General features: G+C 36.8%; 1 protein-coding gene across 1 annotated transcript in view; it reads left to right on the top strand.

Annotated features, from left to right (window-relative positions):
• ca16b (carbonic anhydrase XVI b) overlaps positions 1-19,521 on the top strand; it is a 94,907-nt gene that overhangs the window by 34,208 nt on the left and 41,178 nt on the right. The window contains exon 3 of the mRNA XM_069144378.1: positions 17,170-17,349. Within this exon, the coding sequence (XP_069000479.1) occupies positions 17,170-17,349 (180 nt within the window). The remainder of the gene's footprint in view (positions 1-17,169; positions 17,350-19,521) is intronic.

Below are 19,521 nucleotides of genomic sequence, written 5' to 3'. Positions count from 1 at the left end.
TGAAGCTGTGTGAAGGGAATATGAGGGCATGGCAGTTCAGAAGGAGGTAAAGGCTCAGAGTGAGATAGAGAGCCCTTCAAATAAAAGCGTAACAATAGGAGCAGATGGGAAGGAAGATGTGACAAGTTAGAGATGGGTTCTGTGATTTTTTTTTTTTTTTTTGCTTCATGTGTTGGTGCACAGTAAAAGTATGCAGAGACTGATAATGTGGTGTTTTCTCTGAGGCCCAGGACTAACCTAAATGCATATAGTACAGATGGCTTCACACATTAGTGTGTCTATATATTTCAGCCTCGGTGCTTCTTCTACATCTCCATTTTAAGGGTCCTCTGATTTGAATAACTATGCGAATACTAATCATCCCAAAGTGTACGTTTTTACTGTGATTTAAATACAATCACTATTTCTGATATTAAAACGTCCATCACACGCAGCTGCAGGACATTTATGAGTGCTGAGGTTATTGTCTGTGTTTCTGACAGTTAGGTGATATGAAACAGTTGCCCTTGGACAAAGCAGAGTAATGTAGCGTCACTAATCAGTGTTTCACTTTGCAGCTCCACAGAGGAGATCTGTGTTCTGCTCAACAGAGTGCTCACCTCCCTCTCCTGTTTACAATTAGCAAGAGGCTTCCTTATAGTGATGCGGTGTTGGATTGGCGTCAATGTGCACTGATACACACAGGGCAAAACCCAGAGAGAAAACTCCTTTATACTTGGTGGAAAAACAACTTTGAAATGTGTGGGAAAAACAGCTATAACGTTGAAATGAAAAAGGTTTTATTTACTTTACTTTAACCACTACCCTCCTCTCTCAAGCTTAGTCATTTTCCAGAAAAACACAAGCTTTGAAATCCTAGGCTAAATTAAGTAAATTAGCTGTCAGTGTGTTTATAAGACATGCTGTACATAAAATACAGGTTACTTTTGAGTCCCAGAGAGAAATTTAATTTGAGCTGGATACAAATTAAATTATTTATTAGACAAGGTAGACAAAGTTGGCTGCCCTTTTCACAAATAACTACATGTCTTCACAAATTGGCCCATTTACTCTGATTGAGAGCGTTTTTCCATGATTGAGCTGCCGTTTGGACTACTGGTAGGATAAAAAATAGTTGACATGTTAGATCTGTTGCTATAGTAAGATAAAAGCCAAGAGCAGATATTCACAATTATTGAAATTATTATGTTACATTAGCAGGTAAAACAAAAAAGACTGAATTGCATATGTTGTTTGCATGCCAATGTTTTTAACCCTTTCAGTGTAGTTCTCCATAAGACTACATTTAGGCAGCTTACAGTTGGCCTATTACTGTGTAATTTTTTAACTACTACTTAAATGAGTCTTTCTTTTAAGCTCTGCATTCTTTTGGAGATGTTGAGCTCGTTGGTGTGGAGCTCATCTTTGGACATGGTGAATGCACACAAATAATGAACAAATGTGTCTACTTAAAACACTACTATTTTAATTAAAAAAAAGTTAAAATTGTTAAGCATTCTCAATTCAAACACTGATCAGATTTAATCCAAAACTAAGGGCCCTGGTGCACCAAGTGAGCTTCAAAGAGCCAGTGCCAAGAAAGGCTGGGTGATCTGTTTATGTCGCCTCTCCTCTGGGGTTTAAAAAATTGCAGAGATATGTACAAACCCTTTTTTCTCAATTATATCTTTACATGTGACGCACATTGGTTAATTTTACAATACAATGACACTGACTTTAAATCACGTATGTAATAAAAAAAAAGATTACTATCTGAATCAAAGGAAATCACCCAAAATTGTATCCTATGTTTCAAAAAAATGGCCAAACAAATACAACAGTTTAAACATAATAATTTTGCACTAATTCCATGCTTCATGAAGGGCATAAATTTGAGAACAAACATGTCAGGCAGTTAATGTTTGACAGTTCTTGCTGTTTTGCAAAGTTAATCAGTTAGGCTAATTATTGTTTGGACATGAAACATATTGTCTCAAGGTCTTTGAACTGTGAACTGTCCTCCTCCTGCTTCTTTTCCAATCACCTGCATTGTCTGCTGCTGAACAGCTGCCGCAGTGCGAGGCAGAAAAAACAGGGACACGTAGAAAGTGATGGCCTACAAACGGCACCCATTTCGTTTTTATCCAGCGTTAGTTGTGTAATGCTAGCTGTGTTAGTTGTGTAACACCCATTGTATTCAAGAATAGAGACATGCAACTTGGAATGAGTCAAATGGGGCCTGAGGGTATTGACTTATTCTGACTGTGATGTTAGTTTTGGGCATTAAATGTAAATGCTAAATTTGCAATAATACATTATCTTGCTTCATCTTTCATACATGCCCCACTCTATATCAGAATACTTTTGCAAGGTGTTTAAAGTAAACAAAGTTTTGCATTGGAATTAAAGTTGCACGTGACGTTTTTGTGTAATTCAAGGTAATTGGAATAAATGTAATATATTTAATTATGTACTTGAACAAGGGATGGTTCAGAAACATTTGTTGGCATGCTGGCTCTATGCCAAATTAAAGAGGAAACTGTTAAAGTTTTTGAATTGCAGGGAGGTTCTTCCTCATGGGACAGAATGTATTTCTGTCCCTCTTTTTCTTTAAACAAGGTCCTGGAGATTATTTTTACAGACTAGGGGATGTTGTACTTATGCAGCAGGCAACACCCAAGAACAGGAAGCCACAGTTTCTATGAAAGTCCACGAGATGGAAGCAGATAGCGCCAAGGGAAAACAATATTTTGGCTGGAGCTCATTCTGTTGGCCAATTAGACCCCAATGCCTGTATGATTTACCGCTTCCTCTACCTGCTTTTATGTGTTTGGGGCCGCTGTGTGGAACACAATGACCCCTGATTAAAGATTGAGCTAAGGCTGAGACGGCTGTGGCGCCATTCTTATCAGATGCCTACTTCTCAGAACTCAGCAAGACCACCTGAAATCAATGGTGACTTTGTAATGTCCCACACTGACACACTCAGACAGTGACCATAATTAGACAAGCAATTCATCATGACACCAAGGATTCTGGTGCTACTTTTACTTTTGAACGCAGTTTTCCAATAAAGAACTACTCCGAATATTTTGTCTGTTTGCAATGTTTGATGTATAAATGAGTTTAAAAAAAAAAAAATCTAAAAGAACTGCAAGCTTTTATTTGTTGTAACGAATTCTAATTTAAATTCAGTGAATCAACTTGGAAATGTACAGTATATTTAAAGATTTGAAGTCAATAGCTAAATATGAAGGGCCCTTTGTCTTTTAAAGCACTTACTGAGACACATTGTATATGTGCTGAGATGAGGGGATTGTTTGTCGCTTCCTCCACCCTCCCTTGTAGACATGGGCTGGAAGTGACGCTTGGCTCTTGAATGGCCGGGTGAAGTGAGTGATATGAGATCACACCATTAATTGCATAATTAAACATGTCAGGGTTAAGATAAAGCCTCAGCTTTATGTAACCTAAAAATCTGAATCGATTTAAATTTAATCAAAATGTATCATTTATTCAGACATTATTAGGACAGTGATATGTTTTTTACTGCTTTTAGCTGTGCACTCTAGCACACTGGAATAAAATTGAACTGTTTTTAATTCAATTCCAAGGACTTGGCATGAAAGTATCAAAAACAGTGTTGCGAAAGCATTCAAATTCTCCAAATGTTTGGACAGTACACGATAACAGTAAAATGAATATTAAAACAACATTGAAATAAAGACATGTTAATTATATATGTTCATTGTGTTCTAGGCATGAATTTGTTAGGGATGGCTCATGACTTTTGAATAGTAATTAGACAATCAAAATAAAAAAATGTATGCAAGTGTTATGTCTTATTTCCCTCGTTTTTACTTTGCCTGGTAGTAATGCATTAGTGCTGCCAGACGGTGCAGATAATGTAATGAAAAGCTGTTTTGCCTTTAAAAAAATAAGTGTAAGTGTGTAAGAAAAATATATTTCTGTCGGTTCTGGTAAAACGCGTGTGTTGATGTGAGATTAAATGCTACGATGCAAACAGCAGAAATATGCAAAGAAAACTAGTGTGGAACTCCTTCAAAAAAATAAGTGAAAAGTAGATGCTGTGCAAACTCTGCCAGGTAAACCTAGCAGATCAAACGTCTATGAGAACAATGCAGTCATTTGGGAAAGAAGCACCGAGCAGACGGTCAGTCCACAGATCAACAATCAGCGACTGGCTTTGCCTCTAGATGAAGTGAGTTTGATGTTGGACGTGCAAGCAATGGCCCTGACCTTAAAGATGGTAGCTAAAGACATACTCCCCATCAGCTTTGTCAAAGGCGAGGGTTTTTAAAGTTTGATGGCATTTGTTCAACCGGAGTTTGTTGCGGGAGTGAGTCTTCCTCACCTTCTTTAAGTGTGTGCGTACATGTGGTGGCGGGAGGTGGATCTTCGAAAACTAGTCTAATAATTCCTGCTGAATACCGGATAGTATTTTTGCTTAAAATACCCATCCTGTGTGTCTGTGTGTTTCTCTCTCTCTCTCTCTCTCTCTCTTTCTCTCTCTCTCTCTCTTTCTCTCTCTCTCTCTCTCTCTCTCTCTCTCTCTCTCTCTCTCTTGGTCATTCACTGTCCCCTCAGGCTTTGGCATGTTGATACATAATAGGCAGCCAAGCAGATATGCCCTGACTCCTTCCCCAAGGAGCATTTTGTAATTTAGAGAGTTCATCAAGTTCTTTGAAATCTGCAATTACAGAGTTGAACATGTGGAAGTGCGTTTTCCTGATTTCATTGAATCTTTCACATTTTAGAAATAAGTGTATTTCTCATCTCTTTCTCAGTTGCTTTTAGGTGGAAGTGCTGAGTTTCTAAGGTTTAAAGATGTTTGAGGGTTACTGTATTGGATGAACTATGTTAGGACCTTGGTATTTTGGTGTTAATAATCCACCAGTTTAAGGACAGAAGTAGAACCATTGTCCTGAATGAACAGGCTCACAACCAATATTTTTTTTTTTAATGAACAAGCAATAGAGTGCTTATAACTGGCAAGTCCTTTGACCTTAATCCAAATGAACATGCATTTCATATGCTTATGACCAGACTGAAGGCAAAATGCCACTGAAACAAGTTGGAAATGGAGATGGCTGTTGTACAGGTCGGGCAAAGCATCATTAGGGAGGATACGAAGTATCTGCTGATGGGGTGTAGACTTCAGTATTTGTAACCAAATATGAAAAATGATGCCTTAATTGATCCTGTTTCCCATTACTTCCGATCTATTTCAGGGGCTCTGTACCAAAAGCGGTATATTCCTATATTTTTACCAATATGATTATAACAGAGGGAGTCAACATTTTAACCTCATAATGTTGACTAATTAAATGTAAATCGTTACCACCCTCTTCAAACAAAAGCCTCCACTTCAAGCTTCTTCAAAGTTACTGGAACTACACTAATTTAAAAAAAATTAAAAAAAAAGATGCTACTTGGTTGAACTATTGCCATATCAGCAAAGTAAAAAAAAAAAAAAAAATAAATAAATAAAAAAAAAAAAAAAAAAAATGTCCCCTAGATTCATACATTAGTAGGCTTTTTACAAAAATGCTCCACTTTTTTTTCTTCTGGAAATCTCCTGTCATTTCCCTAACTCTTAATGGAATCAAGCTCAACATTAGCTTCTGTGTTTGACAGACAGGCAAAGTGTCCAGATGAGATTGTTAACTTTAGTCACACAACAATGCAATCTCCTTTCCTTGTGAACTGGCAACCCAAACGCTTCTCACTTCAAGGTAAATGAGATGCCAATGTCTGTTGGTGTTTGCATGCTCCCTGGTACCTGTCACTTAGTGTCACTTCTTCTAATATATCACAAGAAGATAATGGTACTCGACAATAAGGCCGAATACAAAGTGTTTGTCAGTCTGTGTTGTTTCCAGACTACTTTTCATATTTTTTTGTACTTTTATGATACTGTGAAAACATCTATTGCTTTGAAAGTATTTTGTAATTTACTGAAGCATATGTGGTTGTGGACAGTATGTTAGGACATTTAAGGGTCAATATTGTTGTCAGCTCAACCACTTTCTTCCTAGATTTTGTAACTTTTAAAGTCCCTCTTCTGCCATTGTTTAAACCCCTAATAAAACTCTATTCATAAAAATTTCATATTTAGAATTTTTCCCTCCAAAAAACCCAAACCATATAATGCCTTACAGTGGCTGAGATGAAACTCAACCTCTTTATTTACTGAGTGCGGATCTATAAATATGAAAATAGTCCCTGACCCTATCCTGCCTGCAGCTCGACAATATGGAAAGCCCCACCCTTCAAGTTGATGGGAGTGGTTCCTGTATGAATCCATGTTTTTAGGCTGCTTATGACTGCAGTTCCAAAACAGAAATGCTCAGCCATGGTGTTGACTACTTATTTTACTTGTATGTCTTGTAGCATATAAAAAAACACCACATGGACATCTTAACAAGGTTAAAAACTTTATTTTAACTGATGGGGTTTTTAAAACCCTTTTTTCCAGTGAATGTGCACTTATGACACTGTCACTTTCTAGACTGACTGTAAGTGAAGGCCAGTTGCAGACCACTCAGGAGATCAATCAACAGCCAGTCAGAAATGCAAATGTGTGGATAACCAATTACTGACCCCCACTATTTGTCCAATGGACTTTGCTTTGTTTTAATTTTATATGGTAAACCTGGCAGTTTAAGTTTAATTCAGATGGCTACACATGTTTACAAAATAAAGCTTATTCCAGTGTCCCAGTCCCCTCATGTATGACCAGGATTTTCATCTTTTTTTTTTTTTTTTTTTTTTTTTTTTTAAATCTGTCATTTCAGGCTTATTGGCTTTACTTGTGAACAGGCTTTAACAGAGCCTCTTCCTATCATAATTCCAGGTTATGGCCTCACCACTTTCTAGATTGTTATTATTTAAGTCCCTGTAGATAGACATTCAACCTACACTTCTCTTTGCAGCATTTGGCTTCTGTCCTGGTAATTGGTCATTTCTTGCAGTATTAAAGATTTCTCTCGATGCAAGTTTGCTTCATTGCTTTTATTGAGATGACTATTCTAGCTGACCCTTCATGGTTGAGGCATGGAGCTTGTTTTAATTTTTGAAAAGAGCAAAGGTTTTGAGTAAAGTCAAGTTAAATCCAAACCACTTTGTGTCTAATGCAGTGGCAGGAAGCTTGTTTGTGCTTGAGGACGATTACACAGTTACAAGAAATTAATTTGGCCGCCAACCTTCTTGGCGGATAGACAGCAGCACAGTAAAGCCTTTGGTGGAGTCTACTAAAGGCATAGTGGTGACTTTGGCTGTAGTTGTAGTGGATGGCAGATGATTGCAGATCTTCCAGACTATTAAAGCAGATTAATATCTGTGGAGTACCACTTCAGACCACCCCAGGAAGCAGTCAGATGCCCAGAAATCTGGCTCTTGATCTAAACTGGAAGGACAGAATTGGTTAATAAAACGTATGCCTTATCATTTCAGTCATGACCAAACTCTTAAGTAATTGGCTCCCTGGTATATAAAAAGCTATTTGAATTTACTTACTTACATGGGTAGTAGTAGTAAGTGACCCACAGCATCAGCAAAAGGAAGTACAACTTCAAAATGACTAAAGAGCACTTTTATTTTGATTGTTGAGATAGCTAAGGATTGATGATGATCCACTGGATCTGATGAGTCATCAGATCTTGTCTATTTTTTCTGTTACTTTGGCTTTGACATGACACTTGGGGTGAAAGTGGTTATCTTATCTGAACCTCCTGCCAGCTATCTCTAGCAACAGCGAGACCTTTAATCACCTGCCACAGCTGGTGGCTGCAGTAACTCAAAGAAACCTGATACTACAGTTGTTCTGGGCCGAATGAAGGAAATTTATGACAATGCGGCAAGTGTTTATTATTATGTTTATTTTTTTTTTGCTATAAGTCTGCAGATGAGGGAGTTATTGTTTGACAGAAGTATACAAATCTAAATAGACCTTAACCTATACTGTGACAGAACGATCAAGCACTCCCAAACCCAAATCCAAACTTAAAACCCTGTTGTGTCATTAAATATAAATTTGCATAAAATATGTACATTTGACTAAATGAAACAGAAGGCTTATATATTATAAAATTGCAACAGGTCAATTGTCAGTTGCCAGCCACTTTCCTACAATAACAAGTGTACAGTTACTCTATGATCTAGTGTACAACGTTGCATAAGCAAAGCTATTCCACACACATTTAAAATAAATTCCACTGTGTTTATGAAAACTATGAACATGGTCTTTGTCAGCATAAGATGTGGATAAAATGGACACAAGAAAAACTTAATAACTCAGCTCAGGTAGTAATTAACTAATGTTTATGCAAAATCTACTACTTGATTAGTGATATGCGGGGGCAGATGTTTTTGCCCAGATGTGACAGATGCTTTGCTGTACCATTCTGTTCTGTCCAACAGCTTTAATGTTCCTGTCTGACTGATTCAAAGATTCATATGCCATAGAGAATTGCAACACATTTGTATTTTCTTTTTCTGGCACTAAAACGTTGTTCTTCAAGTTGTTGAATAATTATGAGCTATTTTGTTAATACGCTTATCTTGTTTTTGCTTATCAAAACTGGAATCTAGTCAACATGAAAACCAAGTACAATGTTTAATGTATCACTATTTATAGATCCAAACAAAACAATTTTAATTTCATTTTACAATACTTGTTGCTTTAAGGCTTTATCCATACTGAAATTCTAGAAAATCTAAGTCTCTCATGAAAACGGCCAAACCTAAACCAAGATTTAATCTTTAATTGAAAACCTATTTATTTGCCTAGTTACTTACTTCCTGGTTCATTCTTACTTTCTTACTTTACCAGCCATTTGGGGGTCAAAAGCTGGGTCAAGCATTACGTTTACACAGTTCAATGCTCATACACATCAATTAAATGACATTTCTCAAGTATGTTTTTTTTTTAAACGATCAATTTCAGTTATTATTGTAATGTGACTCAAAATTATATGATTATCGACTCACCTCTGAGGATGGGTGATGCATGCTTTCATCTATCACTAGTATTAAATAAGGGCTTATCCCCAAAAATTATACCCTGTTTCTATTTATCTTTTGGAAAAAGTTTAATGAATCGCTCTAATGACATTTAATAAGAAGCTGTCTTAAAGAAACATGGCTCTCCGAGTTGTTGGTGATGCATTTTCTACTTTGCTCCCAGCAGATCAAATTGTCACTTTTATTAACTTTCTCTGGCTTTCTTCATAGTCATTGGTGTGCTAGTGTCACTACAGTACTGTAAATAAAAACATTACTTTTGGTGTACTTTGTTGCTGCCAGCTCTTTGTTCAACACAGAACTGACAAGGTCAAATAAATGCTCATTTAATTTGCTGAAGTGTAACTGAAGACTCACTCATGCATTGCACTCACATTGACCCCCAGATGCCTTTTTTCTACTCTTGCAAACTCCGGTGATATGTCAAGTGCTTGTTCCTTCAGATCTCACTCAGAGAAGTGGATATCAGTCAATGTTAAGGAAAAGGTTCTGTAGGCATAGAAGCAGACTCTGCAATTATTTGTATGTTTTATAATTCCTGGGTTAAAATTATTCACTTTTCTTCAGCCCATATTCCCTCATACCTCTTTGAAGCCTACTGACACCCACTAAGGGCATTATGGTTTTTACCTTCATGGTTCACTAATAATTGATTAATTTTATGTAGATTGGCCAGGAAAGGAATCTGACAAGAAGCTATTTTTGAAATCCCAGTTCCTTATGATTACAAAATAACACACAAAGGAGATAGTTATGTAATTGTTGCAATGGATGACTCGCATTAAAAAAAACACCCTTTCAGTTATTTGAAAGTCTCCAGTGTATGTCTCAAAACACGTGTTGACGTGGATTATTCTCAGATTAACAATTTGTATTCAATTATGTCATCTGTTGAATACAACGTTGATTGCAACAACAACAAACAAACAAAAAAAAAAGGAATCTGTCCTTGGTTGAACTGTTATGTAATCACTTAATTCACTCTGGTCTAACATTTTGTAGTTTTGGCAGCATGACCCCATTTAGACCCGGGAACAGTCAGTCACCAAAATTGGCTGCCCCAGTTTTGCCAGGATGTGTTCCTTCACTTTGATTGTAGTTGCATTCAGTCTAATAGTTTCAAATATATTCAGACTCATTTACAATCTGAAGTTTATGGTCAATTTACTCACGGTTCCTTTCCTTTTCCAAGAAGGCTCTTGTGTGGGTTTGTGGGTATCTTTAAATGACACCAACAATACCTTGAAAATGTCCTTGAAAATGGAAGTGTTACACGGTAAATATTAAAGAAACCAAGAAATGACAATTAATTGTGGGCCATCCCTGGTTGCTTAGACGCAGTGCACTGGGAGTCCCTATCTTTATTGCTAAACACTCACAGTCAGCATCGTTCAGTAAACTGAATCTCCTTTTTTCTTTCGTCAGTTGATTCAGCTGAGCTCTCTCCCTTTACTTCGTCACATCCCAGCCATTAGGTCACAGAGCTGCCAGGAAGCATGTAAAGAGATCTGTGCAACAGAGACATTGGAACGATGTTATGAAGTCTGTCGGTGCAAAGGAGCTCTGGTCTTGCAGTTTACTGAAGATTGCACTGTAATATACCAGTGTGTGACAGATGAGTTCCTTGGTCTTGAGTTCATTTTGAATAAATAAGCCGGGAATACTCTCCACATATACAGTACAGGCCCCATACAATGTGCTATATGGTTAATGTATAATGCTCCAACTGAATTCCTTACTTATCTGCGGAAAAAAAAGGATAAATAATTGTAAGCTAGTGGCACAACATGGATACAAATTTGGTCTGTCAGCCAGTAGGTTAATGACTTTGGTGCAGACCATCTTTGCCTAATAGTTTTCATAATTACCAAATATCTGCAACAATGATATTCCCATCAGTATCAGCTCTAGTTTCAGTTTTTAGTGCTAATTAGAAAAATGCTAAGACACCAAGGGCCTGATTTACTAAAGGTTTGCGTCTCACGTGCAAACTACACACCACCTGTGAAAAAAATGTCCTAGCAGATTTACTAAGGACGTGCAGTGAGCATTGCATCTTTCAAATGTTCAATTTAACACGTCGTCCATTTTGCTGGTTTGCCTGCACGCATATGTAATATTGGGCGTTTCTACCTGAAGGTGCAAAATACTGGGAGGGAACATGCAAGTAGAATAATTTGGCACCCGCAACGATATTTACTAAACCTGAAAGTAGAAATAGGAGAAGTGGTTGCGTGTTTATTTTAGTACGACTGAAAGGAACGTATTAATCAGATGATCATCAGGAGAGACGGCTGCTCTTATTGCGGTGAGAAGGAGACGCAGGGAAACCAAGGAATACGTAAAGAACGTGGTTTTACAACCGTGGAAACATTTTTGAAATGGCAGAGGGAAAACTTATTCTCACATATCGTTTGTCCAGCGATGACATTTCTGAGTTATTGAATGAACTGAATGATGATTTACAGCCAACAAGGAGAAGCCACGCAATACCAGCAATTAAAAAAAAACGTCTTGCGACTCTGCATTTACTTTCCTCGGGGTCATTCCAGCGTATCGCTGCTTGGATATCCCACACAGTCCCATTATTCAGGTGTGTTTTCCCAGGTACCGAATGTGTCCCGCAGAATTCACAGGTAGCTTCATAAAGTTCCCGAGCACTCGCGAGACACTGAATGAAAAGTCAACTGCTCATCACAAAAAGAGCTGGACCTGCTGATCGGTGTTTGTTAGAGGATCTCATCCACCGTCCATCCTCTTTTATTTGTCGACGTTTTATTATTAAGCCTTTTTGTTGCCTTTTCCCACGGCATTTACTTCCTTGCCTATATAGCATTTCATTCTTGTTATATTTATATTTCTTAATTCCAGTGGGATCAGATTTCCTTTTCCTTTTGTGGTTGCTCTGTTTTCCATTGCTGGAATCACTTTAACACACGCAAACCCCTCATTTAAATATAGTGATTTGCACCTGATTTCAATGATGCAATTACTCTTAGTAAATCAATTAGTAAATGAATGGGTGCAAAAAAAAGCAAGTGCAAACTTTTGGAAGGAACATGCAATTTAGTACCCTTTATTTGAGATCTTAGTAAATGTACAGATTACAAGTGATCTACTCTGTCAGTAAAGTACAGTTTTAATTATCAAAGTACTGTGATTTGGGATTTTCGATCACGTATTGATTACTTTTCTGTTAAACATTTTAAACTGGGCATTTCAGCTAGTAAATTGTAAATTATAATTTAAACTAGCCAGTGTAAACCTCACAACAGCAATAAAGGAACAACGTTCTCAACCTCAAACCAAGTCTACATTCAGGTCGACTCATTGCTGAGTGCTGATAGAACAATTAACAGGACTGGCTACTGGTCACAGATTTTAATACTTGATAAAGAATATCTCCTTTGTAATATGTCTTCGTCTTGTCTGGCAACATGGCCAACTGCCTCGGTGTGGTTGCCTAGAGCAATTCACATTGATTTGATCGACGAGAGGGTGCAAATTCAACACGAGAACCAATCAAAAACAAGTCTTAAAATTTTAATGCATACTGCCAAATGAATAGACCCTTTTTGAATATAGACAGAAGGCATTCCTGCACAGTGAAAAGATGCAAAGCAGCACAACGAATCTTGTATTCTGCATATTCGATCTTTACCAAAAATAATAATTTCAGATTTAACCCCTTTGTAATCACCAATATTTTGAATAGTAACTGTATTTTATTAGGCTACATAGTTTATCCACGTAAGTGTAACAGATCACAATTCCCTTTATTCTGTAATTTAATTACATAACTCCCCAACACTGGGGCTGGGAAAATAGGCATGTATATTCATGAAATTGATTCGATGAGTATAGTATTATATGAAACCATATGAATTAAACAGTTCTACTTAAATTTACTAAATAAATGCAACAACTCTGTGTTATTGGATGCTAAAAGCAAAAAAAAAAAAAAAAGATCTGTCATTTGCTTGTCAGCAGTTGACTGATTATCAACTAATTCCACTCTTCTGGCCTGTTTGAACATTGTACAAGCCTTGAGCTCATCAGTTTTCTGACCTGGACATATGATATTCCCCACTGCTGTAGTGTGTGTGTCTCCACCATCTGGAGTGTTATCAGCATATTGAAACTGACAGCAGGAATGTTGTTCAAAATGTTATCTGATGCTCCTGCATTCACTGAAGGGATTCATCAGCATGCACATGGCTTTGATCTTGCTCATATATAAATATATATATATATATATATATATATATATATATATATATATATAAATATATATATATACACACACACAACTGGCATGACCCTTCTCAGTGTTGATCCTGTGCCTTCTATCTGCCGGCCATGTTTTGTTGTTAATGCTACTCATGCATATGGACAGTTTGGCTGAGATTTTTGCAAGTTAGAGTGCCGATTCTGGGAGGTCTGCCAGCCGGCATACAGCATGCACGCTTTCACTGCAAGGGACAAAACGGAAATGACAAGGCAATCGCCATTCTGTCAGCATTGCCATGGTAGCACAGGCACGGCTGTTTATCCCAAGGTTAATGGGATGACGCCTGGAACTGAAAGTGCCAGATTGAGAGAAACATGTGCCTGTTTTACTTAAAACAAGTAGATAGCAGAGAGTGGTGTCACATCACAAAGAGATGAGCCCAGAACAGGTCGGATTAACGAATGAAATGAAGAAGAATGTCACGAGCAACATCCGTTCTACTTCTAGCATAGATTATAAATAGCTTAATGAAGGCATGATATATTTTCTGTAGTATCCTGATGTAGATGTGATGTTTCATCTTCAAACCTGAGCTGCCAGACTTCACAAACACATTATAGGTTGTGAGAGCACAGAAAATAATAGGTGATTACTTTGCCATCCTACATATTTGTCAATATCATATCAATTCATACATTTGAACTTGGAAGAAATATATTATAATGCATACTGTTTCCTGGACTGATTAAACAGATTAACCGAGCTGCCACCACTATTATTGGATAATTTATATTTGTCCAAACTACAATTGATCTTGAAATTCAAACAACCATAGTTTTAAACATGACTACGGTTACTGACTGTATTAGCCTGATAATCTGTGTGAATTTTGTTTCACTTCATTCACTCTTTTTAATCCCTGAACAAACTGGCTAGGTTGCTGCTGTAGGCAATGGAAACTGACAAACTTTGTTAAATATTTTTATATAGTCCTGGAAAAGGAGCTGTAATGTCATTGCAAGTCACACATTTTTCTCAATCATTGATATGCTTGTGAAACTTGGTATACTCGATAAATTCCTTAATAACATGGAAAGATTTTCCCTAAAATAAATCTGTCATGCAGCTCGGTGCGTGAGCTGTTCCCCCAGAGACCATATGTTGAATGTAGTTGAAAATGTAGAATGTAAAGTTTCAAATAAATCAATTGACAACATTATAAAACAAGAACTTATTTTTAATTTCTTCACCGCCGCTTTACAGAGAGGGTAGGATGCAGTGGGAAAGGCTTAACCACTAGGATTATAGTCCTTCTGATGGATGGCAATGAGACAGATTAATCGACTGCTGTGCAACCCTCACTTATCTGATTTTAGCACTGCTCCTCCCTTTCTGTTCTTGAAAGGCAGAATTATCTCCAGCAGTAAATGAATGTAATGTGTGTTTGAATGGAAAATTAGCAAAACATTAAAATAAAAAAAAATTACACTTTGTTACACTGAGTCCAAGTGACCTGTGAAATATTTTTTGTTTGTTAAGTGATAAAATGACATATTTATTTGTTTGATGCCAGTTATATCTTCAGTCTGTGCTTACATTTGCCAGCCCACAATAAATTTAGTCTGGTTTCTTTTGTAACTCTGTTGTTCTGAAGTATGTCATATAGACTTTTGCAAAACCCTATGTTTCTCAGTAACATCTAAAATGGTTGTTTGCCACAATTTCCTCAAGAGGAGAAAAGACAAAAGTGAAAAAAATTGGGGTTGAAATTGCCCACTGGAGAACCAGAATAACTTACAGTGTTTTGTTTTTTCCTTCATAGTAGCCCACATAACACACTTTGTCGGTTAGGGAAATGGTAAATGTTCAAAGCAGCTGGAGGCAATGTTACTTCAGACAGCTCTGCCAAAGAGAATATACTTTTTGTCCGCTCACAAATGGGGTAGAAGTCATAACCAATTGTATAGCTGCCTCAAGTGTGTACGACTTTATCAACAATAGGGTCCCAGAACAGTGTAAGTATACAGGTACACCTACCCAGATTCGGTCTAGGCTCCAGTGCTTGCTGTAGATATAAACTAAAAAATGCATAGAACTCTGTGGGTAAGTAAACTAATGTAGCTTATCTCAGAAGTGCCATCAGATTGAATGAGATACTGATACTGATTTAGATATTTTGTAGTATAAAAAAAAAATCTAATAGCAATATATTGGCTTTTTTTTTTTTTTTTTTTCAAAGAATTGTAAAAGCTGTTAAACTTTCTTCTTCAGCTCTTCCATAATGATTGTGCTGTCGATTCACAGTGAGGTTAGCCTTGGTACCAAGGCTTTCACATATCAGGGAATCATTTGTTTCATTGTTTTTATCAAAATATTACTTCTCAGAGCTTTTATTTTGGAATCAAAACATTATTTAACGGAGCTAAAGATGTTTAGTTGGGCTTCATTGTCGATTTGAGTAGCAATGTTATTGCTAACTTGTTAGCAATCACAATGGAATGGGACATAATAAATTCTTTTTTTTTTTTTTTTTAACATAAAGTGTGCATAAGAGTTTCATTTGAAAATGGTAAACATTTTCTCAATTTTATGTAAATCCTTTTTGTGTATTTATGATTGACAAGGAGCTTTCACTTTCCTTTAGCATTAGTGTTTTATTCCTAATGGGCTCTATTCCAGGGTATGGAATATTGGGATTGTACTGGTACAAACGTGTTGGTAAATCTACAGTCATGACTGACAAATTTAATCCTGCTTGCTAATGCAGTCATTAGTTAGAAATACAGCTCAAATCCATTTTAACATTTACGTGAGATTCAGTCCTTATAAATCCATAATCTTGCAGGTGGTGTTTTGAAGACAGTTTATCTTCATTTAAGTCACTGGACAAGTCTGAGACATTTCCAAGGATTTTATAACGTTTAGCCTACACCTCTGAACCTTGAGACATATTCATCGGAGAGATTAATAAAACGATTCCTGTTTATGTGTTTGCACAGCCCACGGTGTGTGTTAATGGTTGTTTTCTGGTTGATGTGATAAAACATAGAATGTTTCAAAAATAAATCTGAGTCACACTGTCTTTTTGAGGGACTTGAGCACAGTGTTTTTGGCTCCAAGGTGTTTATACATAGCAAGACATAAAGCCACCCTTGATCCAGTTCTCATATCTTTTTCATGAGCCTGTAGCAAAGTTGCCCTATATCTGTAGGGAATGGGATCATGAATATTGTGTTAACCCAGAAAAGTTAAAATCCATGCATGCTTCCTTGTTCCCCTGATCCCTCAGCTTTTGTTGTTGCATTGGCCAATTGTGCCCAGGAAGAGATCAAGGGGACCCCTGTCGGTTGTGGATTATTCTTTTGTAGCAGCGCCACTGTAGGGGATAGAGGATTAAAAGAGCAGACAGTGGATGGGGATTCTTCAGGAAGTTAGTTTGCGGCACACACTGCACATGAATTGTTAACATTGAGTATTTTCTATTGAATTGTTTATTTATCATAATTTTTTTTATTTTAAATATCAGCAGGCATCAATGCACATTAATTATGTACTCATTCTAGGCTCTGTTTCAATTTGTGGAGCACAGTAGGACTACGCCTCCTTTGGATATTTTTGTATTATATATGGACAATTAGCACTGGATTTGCCTGCACCCAGATGATGAATTTCCTTTGTGTTTGCATGTTTTCTTAGCTGTTTGAGGGTAAGGTGGGGTGATGTAGAGGGCACTGCAGTTGAATGAATGTCAAATAATCATTGTCTTCTTTCCCTCCATTTGTGTTTCGGGAATATTGAAACTGACAATTTTACTGCTGCTACAGCAGCAACAGTGTTTCCTGAGACAAATGTGATTTCTGGCCACCATTCTACATTGTGCGTAATCCACATTTTGTGTCTTTATGTTTCTACAGGAAGCCATGGACCTCGAGGCTGGGCAGCCTCATACCTAGAATGCTCTGCGAAGAACCAATCACCTGTGGACATCGTAGATGAACAAGCCCTGGTTTCGGAGGAATACCAGGAGCTGGTGCTTGACAAGTTCAACGCTGAGTCTTCCAACCAAACCGCCATGAAAAACACTGGAAAGACAGGTGTGCATTAGAGTTTGTTTTGTTTGGCCTGTAGACCCCATAAAAAAAAGTACTGCCACAAATAATTATTTCATTATCAGTTAATCTTTCAGTTATTTTGTCAGTTAATAAATGAGACATTTAGTCTTTTAAAATATCAGAAAAATGTTAATTATCACTTCCCAAAGTTCAAGGCAGGTGCAGCAAAAAAATGTCTCGATGTCTTGACCAACATTTCACAACCAAAGGATATTCAGTTTAGTATCATGGAGGACTAAAGTAGCTAGATATGATTTCCATTTAAGAAGCTGGAATTAGAAAATGTTTGCTTTTTTTTGTATTTAAAAAATGACTCAAACAATTTATCTATTACCAAAATAGTTGATTCATTTTCTGTTAATTAGCTAATTGACTAAATGCTGCAGCCCGATAAAATCCACAATAATAACAAAGAAACAGACCCCAACAATGTTTAATTTAAAGTTAATGATTTTCAATGATTGTTTAATTTCAAATGATTCCACACAGAGAAATAACATGTATTATGATGACACTATAATATAATAAAACTTGAGATAGCTGTCCCATAATACATTTTACCTCTGGTTGTACCAGTCCATTACAAGCAGATAGTGCTGCAATTATTAAGCAGAAAAAAAGTAATTAGGAAACATGACAATATTGGATTCAGGATTTTTGTATCACTGCAATTAAGGCCTTTAATATTCCGGGTATTTAATTCACTTGATTAGTCAAAAACAGACATCCCATTTAGTCATCGTATCCAAAAGCAGCTTTATTATTGAATTTCCAGGTAGTTCATTATTCCACAGGATATATTCAGTTGAATAATATAAGATTTCATTCATCCAAGATATTAAAATGTGAATCTTGAAACTCAACCAAATTTGTACCTACTTCACAAGCAAATTTTAAACATCCCTACATGACAAATTTGCAGTACTTTGAATGACACCTTTTAAAACACATTAATGTTTCAGTGAAGCATACAACAGTCACACTCAGTAGTATCACTCTACCATGATTCTTGTAACTCTATCACCGGTCTCAGTAATTCCTTTGTTATTGCCTTCCTTGTGCTCTCACGCTGCTCTGCTCTATCTCTTAGCGTTCTGTTTGGATGCAGCCCGCATGGCTTGTTTACACATGCATTTTGAAGCTTACTCGATTAACTGCAACCTCAAACCATTGCCCCGAAGTTTGGTTGTTGTTGTTGTTGTTTTTTCAATCAACAAATCTGTCTGACAATGGTGTGAAAACCCTGACCTTTATTGATCTCCATCCTTTTGGCACTGTTTCTCTCTGTGTGTAGTGTCATCTTTTGGGTTTGATCATGAGAGCTGTTAGCCATCATGACAACCAAGGCCATTGACACAGGCAAGTAATGCTGCAGGCTGCTTATTTACAAAGATGGAAATAACACGGCTGGGTGTAATTTTGGGCACATGCAGTACAGAGGGAATTTTAGATTGCTAAGCACTGTGAAAATCAGGAATATGGAACCACATTACCACAAAATATTTCAATCCAGAGGCTGTTTAGAAGAGGTCAACTTAGCATTGAGCAAATTCACATTACTGTATTATGAAAATAGATTTTAGTTTGTGCTGAATGTGGAGCCGTTTTGTCTTGTCTACTGTTTGCCATTTCTTCTGTTCTTCTGGATTTACGATAACGTGAGATAGCAGGTAAATTTTATTGATGATTCATTGAAAAAAAGTCATTATCAAGAAATACTCATAATAGTCACAATATAATACATTTAAAAAAATGAACAAACTAAAATAACATTTTAAAATGAAAAATATCTGGACAAAGCGTGTGGATGGATGGATGGATGGATAGATGGATAGATGTAGCTCTCTAGTGCATTAATTGGTTAGATCTTTCTCAATGCTACTACAACCTAAATAAGTAGAAAATGTGAAAATCGGTGCATAAACTTTCCTCAACCTTTCAGGGCTGCATTTTATCGGCTGTATTACTTAGATTGTGAGTGCTCATTGACTACATTTGTTTTAAGACGGTGTTAGTTATTGATCATAACAGGAATTTGTCATTCTTGAAAAATTCTTTTCAAACAAGTTTGGGACGTGATGCGTTGTTCTCCAAACAAGTCTTCGGCCTTCAGAGTCCTTGTCTTTTGTTTTTCACATCCCGACTTGTTGCATC

Source organism: Embiotoca jacksoni, unplaced genomic scaffold, assembly GCF_022577435.1.
Source record: "Embiotoca jacksoni isolate LCO1_2020_lvr unplaced genomic scaffold, fEmbJac1.0.p SCAF_1, whole genome shotgun sequence".
NCBI classification, from domain to species: Eukaryota; Metazoa; Chordata; class Actinopteri; family Embiotocidae; genus Embiotoca; species Embiotoca jacksoni.
The sequence above is the reverse complement of the archived record's forward strand: the minus strand, read 5'-3'. Positions and strand labels throughout refer to the sequence as shown.